This window comes from Garra rufa, chromosome 23 (assembly GCF_049309525.1).
Source record: "Garra rufa chromosome 23, GarRuf1.0, whole genome shotgun sequence".
Lineage (NCBI taxonomy): Eukaryota > Metazoa > Chordata > Actinopteri > Cypriniformes > Cyprinidae > Garra > Garra rufa.
Genome location: NC_133383.1, coordinates 19,191,175 through 19,201,979, shown reverse-complemented (window position 1 = coordinate 19,201,979; position 10,805 = coordinate 19,191,175). Strand labels below are relative to the sequence as shown.

The following is a 10,805-nucleotide window of genomic DNA, read 5'->3' as shown; positions in this document are numbered from 1 at the left end:
CTGAGAAAATCACCTTTAAAGTTGTCCAAATTAGGTTCTTAACAATGCATATTACTAATCAAAAATTACATTTTGATATATTTACAGTAGGAATTTTACAAAGAATCATCATGGAACATGATCTTTACTTAATTTCCTAATGATTTTTGGCATAAAAGAAAAATCTAAAATTTTGACCCATACAATGTATTTTTGGCTATTGCTACAAATATACCCCAGCGACTTAAGACTGGTTTTGTGGTCCAGGGTCACTAAAAAAGTAAGTAGTGGCTTGGGAAAATGTGTGTCCATTGGCCAAACCAGTTGAGAACCACTGCTGTAGTTTGTCCTGGTGAAAGTGATAGGTAGTTAAAATAACATACCTTTTCCAGAAGCATTATGTGCAGGCAGTTGTATACTTCTTTGGGTTTGGGTGCCTGAGTATCTGGTGTAACAGGTGACATTGTCTCCTTCACTCCAGTCAGGTTTACACAGACGCAGCTCACTGTTCATGCCGTTAGAAGTGAATTGATGAAGTGACCTTTGACCCTCTTGGCTCCAGGTGAAGTACACCTGCTTAGGTGTCAGACCCTCCATTAAGCAGAGCAGATGGATACAGATGTCATTACTGCTGTTGAGTAGCTGGAGGGACAGATGTGGACGAACTGGAATAGAGGGAGATGAACAACATCAACATGAACTCAGATATTCATAGTTTGACTCGTTTTCCAATGATGGTGGTGGAATTATTCTCAGTGTTTTACAGCTGTAATGACCAGAGTCATTGAGCTGAACATTTTCTATACTTAGTGTAAAAGACTCTCTGTTGAATTTGAAATGAGGAGTGCAGTCTCCAGTGACAGGTCCAGTCATTTGATTATTATTCCATTTACAAATAGTTGTGCTACTTGTGCTATGTTTTGTCCACTCTACAGAAACTTGTAAACTGTCATTAGGGGGTGAGTTGCAGGGCAGATAGACAGTTTCTCCTTCAACTGCTCTGAAAACATTCTCTGCACCTGTGGATTGAGACACATTTCAGTGTAGCTGACAATAAAACGTTGACTTCAATAATACAGTAAATAAATCACATTTATTGTATAAAAAAAAAGACAGAAATCTACAACATTTATTAGGTTTGCCACTGGGATCTTTATTATTAGTCAGTTAATACTTGTATAAGTCACAAATCAGACATTACATGAAACTTCTTTGATTTACATTACAAGGGAAACATAAACAGAATTGAAATCTCTTACATGTATTTTGGAGATGAATTAAAGTAAAAAATAAAAGGCAGTTTGTCATCCATTTTAAAAACATGTGGACTGAACACTTCTATGAGCTGTGCTTTAGTGTGTGACACCTGTAACACAAATAGACAGATTCTGAGTAATGAACTTCCTGTCCATGCATCCACCCACAATCTACATCACCAAAAGTGATAAATGATGACAGGACTTTCATTTGAGTGGACTTTATCCTTTAGCTTTCATTTTATTTAAAAATGTTTTCTGCAGAGTGTCTGCGGGTCCTTAAAAAGTCTTAAAATGTCTGAAATACTGTTTCTTATGGTAAAAGGCCTTAAAGTCTTCAAATGTCTTAAATCTTTTTGGAGACATAACTGCTAAAATATCTTCAGTCTGACGGACCTAATGACTGTTTACTATCATTGGACAGACCGAAGATTTTTTTCTCCCCCCGTGGTAGTAACTTCGTTTTTTCTGTATATAATGTTCTCAATAATAGTAAGGTCGAGCTACAGCTAGCTGACCACCAGCCTTCGAGATAATTTAAAATGTTTTTTTTTTTTTTTTTACTTGCCCGACTAGACAAACAGCCTGATTACAATAAATAAACAACAACAAAAAAAACATTAAAGGTCCCATATTGTACACATTTTTGGAGGTTTATTTTAGTTTTTGATGTCCTTAAGAATATATATTTGCGGTATAAGTGCCAAAATCCATCTCAATATATTTTTACAGCTCCTTTTTTAGGAGCTCTGTCAAGAACAGGTCGATTTTGGTCCATCTAATTAACATTCATGAGCCTCTCTTGTGTGATGCACAGCCAGGCCAACCACAAGTAACTACAGTCATGTATGCTGTAGCGATTTTGACAATATGGGACCTTCAATGTAAACAGCGATTAATGATGGATAGCATATTTCTGGTATCAAAATCTTTGTAAGAGACCAAATAAATGATCAAAAGAGCACACATGAAGAAACACTAAAGAAACACACTGAGATAAACATTCAAAAGGTGTAGTTTATTTATAACATTAGGCTATATAGTTCAGTAAAATACCAAGGAAGCTATTTTGCTGAATATTCTCAGGATTTCAAATGTTACATTGATTATAGTTCAATAAAAAAGTTAAGTTTAGTTAAGTATAATGTGTATTTCCATTACAGGTTTAGGTCTTGCATTTTGGTATTATAATTATTGGTACACTCTCAAAAAGGATGTGTTAATTTTTTACACATTGTTTGTGTTATGTCTATTTTAGCACATTTTGTGTTACTTTGTGTTAAATGTGTGTTAAAAACGAAAAAGAAAAAAGAAAATATCCAACACAGTGTGTCCAACACAATATGTGTTAAATATCAGCCAATCACATTGCTGCTTGCCTCACTTCATGAGCCGTTATTCTACTGAGACAAACTAATTTCCTCGTGCTGCAAGTTTTCATCGTCAGGACATAACTTCGATGTGTGAAGGTAAGAAATGTTTGTATTTGCCATTATACGTTTTTAAAATGTCTTTTGTGATCGTTTGGAGACGGTCGAGGGGCATTTGGCACATATATACGTGGTAAAATTGCCTCACGAATGCCGATGCGAGCTGCGCCTGCGGCACATCACGACGGTGGGAGCTTATTTTAACAAGCTTTATAGTTTCTTTTGTCGGATTAATTGCGAACAGAATCGCTTTTAATTCATCATTGACATGTTGTAGTGCTAATGAGAAAATGCGTTCGTTCGTCGCGTCTTTCTCTTTGAAAATGAACAGCTTCGTTGTGACATGTATTGTGCAAATTGCCCTAAGACGCTAACATAATCTCTAATGCTAAAGCTTTTCTTGCCTTTTTAGCTATCGCTATTTTACAATATTCGCTATGTGTAGCCTATAAATAACAAAAGTATCTTTATTTTACTCTTGCAGCTTTGACTGGAAGACACTTCTGAAGTGCTTGTGGCAGTTACTGACATGACAGAGACAAACGAGAGACTTCATCTCACGACCCTCACCATCACTTGTATGCTGATAAAAATATGTAAATAAAACGATTAATGCTTAAGAGGTTGTCAAATACCACATTTTTTTTATAGTACAAACTTTATAAACCATTAACAACTTTTCACTCAAGGAACAATTATATGTTGAAATGACTGAATTGATTGTTTACCTCTCTTTTTTTTAACCTTTTTGAGTTTTTATGTAATTGTTAGTAGCAGGTTTAATAAATTGTGTTTAAACTATACATTAGTTTGCAGTGTCTTTATTGCATACAAAAATTTGGTAAAAAATAACACATAATTGACACAAATTGTGTATTTATAACACAATAGTGTGTAGAAAAAATCAACACATTTTCTGTGTTAGCTGGAATAACACACTAGTTGAGTTAAAACTAACACAAAATGTGTTGTCCTTAACTAGACACAAAGGTGTGTTAAGAAACAACACAGGCTGTGTTGTTTTTAACACATCCTTTTTAAGAGTGTATTAAAAAGTCTTACATTTCACTTGTTCATATCTGTAGAAACCCCGTTTATAGAGTCAGTTCACAAAATAAATATTTGACTGTTGTAATCTATTTGTTTAGCAATGCTAATTACATAAACAACAGATAAGTAGGGCTATTTGCAGTTTATGATACATCATATCACATGAGTTATGTATTCAACAAATGCATTAAAGCAACTAAAAAAATCTAAAAGACAATACTTCTAAAAATATTACAGTAAGAGAAAGATTTAAGTTCCTCCGATGCTCTCATGTTGATGGTCCACGGCAGCAGGTCACGCTCTTATCTGTAGAATGAGACATGAGTGTTTTGCAAACAGAAGTTAAAAAAAGACAAATTTCTCATCCATAGGTTCAATAAAACAGATTTGTCAGCTCAGCCTTATGTGTTTAATAACTTCAGCTCACATTCAGTTTGAACTAGAAGCCTGAGATTACAAAGTAATAGTGCACACTATTTTTTCTGAATGGAAATAAATATTTAGGTCTAATTTTAAACTGTCAAATTTTTCACAATATGTCTTACATTTGAATATGAAGAACAAGATCCAGATGAAAACGATGCTGATGATGGAGATGCTGAAAAGGACCACACAAACTGGAAGATGGAGCTCTGCTTGGACTGATGGATTGGTTGACATATTAGTTACATTTTTATGGTTGATTTTAAAGGAAAGGAAGTCCAAGGAAAATTAAATAAACCACCTGATTAGTGCTGCCAAATAAATAGCTATTTTCTTCTTTTTTATTTTAAAATCACTCACCCTCATCATGACTGAAGTCCAGTGTAATGTTCCTGCTGTGCAACGTTGGGGTGCCTGAGTAGCTGGCTCTACAGGTGATTGTGTCTCCTTCACTCCAGTCAGGTTTACACAGACGCAGCTCGCTGTTCATGGCAAAAGATGTGAATGGATGAAGTAACGTTTGACCGTTTTGGCTCCAGGTGAAGTTTGTTCGTTCAGGTATTAGACCCTCCAGCGAGCAGAGCAGATGAACACAGATGTCATTACTGCTGTTCAGTAGCTGTAGGGACAGATGTTGACGAGCTGCAGTGGAGGAAAATGAGTAACACCAGCATGAAATCAGGTATTCATAGTGTGCCTTGGTTAACATTACTACGTTATCATTGTGTATTAATGACATCTAGGTGATGCTTTACAACAAGCAGACATTTTAAACAAGCAAAAGGCACAATCACCTGCAACTCGGAGTATCACATTTGTGATGTTTTCCTGTGTTGGTGGTGGAATTAATCTCAGTGTTTTACAGCTGTAATGACCAGAGTCACTGAGCTGAACATTTTCTATACTTAGTGTAAAAGACTCTCTGTTGAATTTGAAATGAGGAATGCAGTCTCCAGTGGCACGTCCAGTCATTTTATTAATATTCCATTTACAAATAGTTGTGCTACTTGTGCTATGTTTTGTCCACTCTACAGAAACTTGTAAACTGTCATTAGGGGGTGAGTTGCAGGGCAGATAGACAGTTTCTCCTTCAACTGCTCTGAAAACATTCTCTGCACCTGTGGATTGAGACACATTTCAGTGTAGCTGACATTAAAATGTTGACTTCAATAATACAGTAAATAAATCACATTTATTGTAAAAAAAAGTGACAGAAATCGACCACATTTATTAGGTCCACCACTGGGATCTTTATTATTAGTCAGTTAATACTTGTATAAGTCACAACTGAGACATTACATGAAACTTCTTTGATTTACATTAAAAGGGCAACATAAACAGAATTGAAATCTCTTACCTGAATTTGGGAGATGAATTAAAGTAAAAAATAAAAAGCAGTTTGTCATCCATTTTAAAAACATTTCGACTGAACACTTCTATGAGCTGCGCTTTAGTGTGTAATACTTGTTACACAAAAAGACAGATTCTGAGTAATGAACTTCCTGCCCATGCATCCACCCACAATCTACATCACCAAAAGTGATAAATGATTACAGGATTTTCATTTTTGAGTGGACTTTATCCTTTAGCTTTCATTTTATTTGAAAATGTTTTCTAAAGGGTGTCTGCGGGTCCTTAAGTCTTAAAATGTCCTAAATACAGTTTTTTCTAGTAAAAGGCCTTAAAGTCTTCAAATGTCTTAAATTCAGATTCGATGGGTCTTAAATCTTTTTGGAGACATTACCGCTAAAATATCTTCAGTCTGACGGACCTAATGACTGTTGACTATCATTGGACAGACCAAAGATTTTTTTCTCCCCCACCCGCGGTATGTGTCAATTTCCTTTTTTCTGTATATAATGTTCTCAATAATAATAAGGTCAAGCTACAGCTAGCTGACCACCAGCCATCGAGATCATTTAAAATGTTTTTTTTGTCTTGCCCGACTAGACAAACAGAAAAAAAAAAAACCATTGAAGCATCGAAATGCAAGAATGATTCTTCTTATTTTAATACATTCAATGTAAACAGCAGTTAATAATGGATAGCATATTTCTGGTATCAAAATCTTTGTATGAGACCTCAAAATAAATGAGCGAAAGAGCACACATGAAGAAACACTAAAGAAACATACTGAGGTCAAAATTCAAAAGGTGTAGTTTATTTCTAACATTATATAGTTCAGTAAAATACCAAGTAAGCTATTTTGCTGAATATTCTCTGGATTGCAAATATTACACTGATTATATTTTAACAAAAAAGTTAAGTATAGTTAGGTATAATGTGTATTTCCATTACAGGTTTAGGTCTTGAATTTTGGTATTATAATGATTGGTATTAAAAAGGTCTTAAAAGTCTTACATTTCACTTGTTCATATCTGTAGAAACCCTGTTTATAGAGTCAGTTCACAAAATAAATATTTGACTGGTATAATACATTTGTTTAGAAATGCTAAACACATAGACAACAGATAAGTAGGGCTATTTGCAGTTTATGATACATCATACCACATGAGTTATGTATTCAACAAATGCATTAAAGCATCTAAAATAAAATCTAAAAGACAATACTTCTAAAAATATAACAGTAAGAGAAAGACTTAAAGGTGCCATAGAATGGAAAACTGAATCTACCTTGGCATAGTTGAATAATAACAGTTCAGTACATGGACATGACATACCATGAGTCTCAAACACCATCGTTTCCTCCTTCTTATATAAATCTAGTTTTTGCAAAAGACCACCGAAAAATAGGTCAATTCCAACATAACAGACTGTTACGCAACATCCCCGAGATCGTTAATAGTTACGCCTCCAACATTTGCATCGCCCAATCATCAGTAACGTCAGCACATCAGTTAAACAAGGCAAGCCACTGAAGGGACACGGGATGCACTTTTTTCCAGGGGTTTCAGAACAGCGTAATCGATACTGCGTCACCAGGCAGGCGTGGCCTATTTGAGAATTTGCATTGGTCACCGATCATGCGCAGTTTGGGAAAAGCCATTTGCTTCAGATACCTCCACTATCGCAGGGGTTTCGTGTCAAATACTTTTTAATACTATATAATTCCAGATACCTTTCTGCGATATTTATATTCATATACAGTGTCATGAAATACCTGTCCGTGATCGCAGGGGTTTCGTGCCAGATACCCTTCATATTATAAAACATGATTCATTTTCGTAAATAGACGCTACAGTTACTGCACGTTTTACATTTCTATAACGGCTGTTTATTTGTTTTCGAAAATCGTTTAAATGTAAGATTTTAAAACATAAAAATAACCTGTATGACTGTGTTGTCCTTCATTATCCATCAGTGCTGATCCTAGGTTTTGAAATGCCCGCGCAAAAAAAATTATTTACTGCGCATGATCAGTGACCTCTCTTAATATTTTTTTTCTTTTGAAAGGGCCGTTTTCGCAACGCCCCCAGAAACGCCCATTTTACGTCGTGGTAATGAAACCCCTGGAATTTAGTGCATGCCGAAGGGACATGGTTAGCTTAATGCTAGCGCTAGCCTGTTACATTGCAATACATAGGATTTCACTTACCACATAAACAGAGAGATGACTGTGCTGATGATGGTGAATGATGGAGAAATAACTGCGCTGATGATGGCGAATGATTTACAGATCTTGAGAATCACTGAGGAGCAGCTCAACTTGTGTGGTAGGAAGCACTCCCTCTGCATTGTAACTTTACACAGAGCACATGCGATCACAGTAATCACACTAAAATATCCGCGATTCAAAACGGCAAATTCAACAAACCGCATATTAAAAGCAGTTAGAGCTCCTAATTAAAAATATATTTTTATCCATGTGCGAGCTATTGAGCTCTGTGAAACAGCCAATCAGAGCGGAGCTCATTAATATTCATGAAGCTTCCAAATAACAGAGCATTTCATTCTAGGGGCAAATCCTAGGTTGTAAATGGACCTGTAAAACCATTTCTGGAGATTTTTTGCCCTTTCCTATGCCATATACCTTCTATATCAGAGAACAATTTAAAATATTCTCTCAATGCATTCTATGGCACCTTTAAGTTCTTCCGATGCTCTCATGTTGATGGTCCACGGCAGCAGGTCACGCTCTTATCTGTAGAATGAGACATGAATGTTTTGCAGACAGAAGTTAAAAAAAGACAAATTTCTCATCCATAGGTTCAATAAAACAGATTTGTCAGCTCAGCCTTATGTTTAATAACTTCAGCTCACATTCAGTTTAAATTAACTAGAAACCTGAGATTACAAAGTAATAGTGCACACTATTTTTTCTGAATGGAAATAAATATTTAAGTCTAATTTTAAACTGTCAAATTTTGCACAATATGTCTTACATTTGAATATGAAGAACAAGATCCAGATGAAAACGATGCTGATGATGAAGATGCTGAAAAGGACCACACAAACTGGAAGATGGAGCTCTGCTTGGCCTGATGGATTGGTTGACATATTAGTTATATTTTTTATTTACATTTTTATGGTTGATTTTAAAGGAAAGGAAGTCCAAGGAAAATGAGATAAACCACCTGATTAGTGCTGCCAAATAAATAGCTATTTTCTTCTTTTTTATTTTAAAATCACTCACCCTCATCATGACTGAAGTCCAGTGTAATGTTCCTGCTGTGTAACGTTGGGGTGCCTGAGTAGCTGGCTCTACAGGTGATTGTGTCTCCGTCACTCCAGTCAGGTTTACACAGACGCAGCTCGCTGTTCATGGCAAAAGATGTGAATGGATGAAGTAACGTTTGACCGTTTTGGCTCCAAGTGAAGTTTGTTCGTTCAGGTATTAGACCCTCCAGCGAGCAGAGCAGATGAACACAGATGTCATTACCGTTGTTCAGTAGCTGTAGGGACAGATGTGGACGAGCTGCAGTGGAGGAAAATGAGTAACACCAGCATGAAATCAGGTATTCATAGTGTGCCTTGGTTAACATTACTACGTTATCATTGAGTATTAATGACATCTAGGTGATGCTTTACAACAAGCAGACATTTTAAACAAACAAAAGGCACAATCACCTGCAACTCGGAGTATCACATTTGTGACATTTTCCAATGATGGTGGTGGAATAATTATCATTGTTTTACAGCTGTAATGACCAGAGTCACTGGGCTGAACATTTTCTATACTTAATTTAAAAGGCACGCTATTGAACTTGAAACGAGGAATGCAGTCTCTAGTGAGAGATTCAGTAATTTTATTAATATTCCATTTACAAATAGTTATGCAACTTGTACTATGTTTTGTCCACTTTACAGAAACTTGATCACTGTTATTAGGGGGTTGGTGGCAGGGCAGATGGACAGTTTCTCCTTCAACTGCTCCGAAAACAGACATACCTGTGAAGTGAAATTAAAAGTTAATTCAGCTCAACTCTTATTAAATAGAAATTATGTCCCCCCCCCCCCCAATCAAAAAACTTTCTTCTATATTATTATTTTTTTTTTCCGTTTATTGTGCACCAAGTAAATAATAAAACTGAAATGGTCTTCAGTAGAGTTGGCATTCTATAGCACAGAACGGTGTATGAATAGTACTGGTACACTGTTCAGAATTTAAATTCTAATTAAACAAATATGGTTTTCTAAAAAAACAAAAACAAAAAAAAATACAAGAAAAAAATGCATTTAATAGCATCAGACTGTAAAACACTTTTAGGTTATACATTAGCTTAGAAGTATGCTCACATTAAATCAAGAAATTTTCTACTTCAACTACTACTACTAATAAAATTCACTACAAGTATCAGTTACTTACCCTCACATACACACAGCGTGAAGCTGAAGATAGTAAAAATCAAGGGGTGAACAGCCAGTAAAGACATCATTGTAATCACTGTATGTGCAGTCAGTACTTCAGGTTTACACTGATGGTTCCTCAGCGTTTAACCTGTTAATTCAAAAAGAATGAAGGCGGAACTTGTATATCATGGTGTACTCTTCCGAAGTAAGTAACCACATAACCTCTTTTCAAAACAACTTTTTTTTTTAAGTATTGATAACAACAGTAATAAATATTATTTGTATTATTGTTATTAGGTTATTACTGTGAATTATTTACATACTAATAATTATATATTTCTAATAATGTGCTATCTTATTGAGAAGTTTAAAGGGATAATTTACTCAAAAATGAAAATTTTATGTCTATCTGTTTACCCCCAGGGCATCCAAAATGTAGGTGACTTTGTTTCTTCAGTAGAACACAAACAAAGATTTTTAACTCAAAAGTTGCAATCTGTTAGTCATATATGGCAGTGGATGGGCACCAAACCTTTAAAAGTAAAAAAACAAAAACATGCACAGACAAATCCAAATTACACCCTGCAGCTCGTGACGATACATTGATGTCCTAAGACACGAAACGATCATTTTTTGTAAGAAACTGTAAAGTATTTATATCATTTATATCAGATGGACATTGCTGTGTATCAAAGGTAAAAAATTATAGAAATACTGTTTAGTTTCTCACAAAAAAACTATCGTTTCATGTCTTAGGACATTACTGTATCGTCACAAGCCACAGAGTGTTATTTGGATTTGTCTGTGCATGTTTTTTGTTTTTTGTTGCCCATCCACTGCCATTATATTACTAACAGACTGCAATGGTTTGAGTTAAAAATCTTTGTTTGTGTTGTACTGAAGAAATAAAGTCACC

General features: G+C 35.3%; 1 gene segment (V, D, J or C); it reads right to left on the bottom strand.

The window, feature by feature from the left end:
• Positions 1-348: 348 nt before the first annotated feature.
• On the bottom strand, positions 349-9,081 carry LOC141298950 (Ig heavy chain C region-like). The segment is given in 3 exon segments: positions 349-644; positions 4,499-4,780; positions 8,733-9,081. Coding segments are annotated over 3 exon segments (927 nt in total).
• Positions 9,082-10,805: the final 1,724 nt, after the last annotated feature.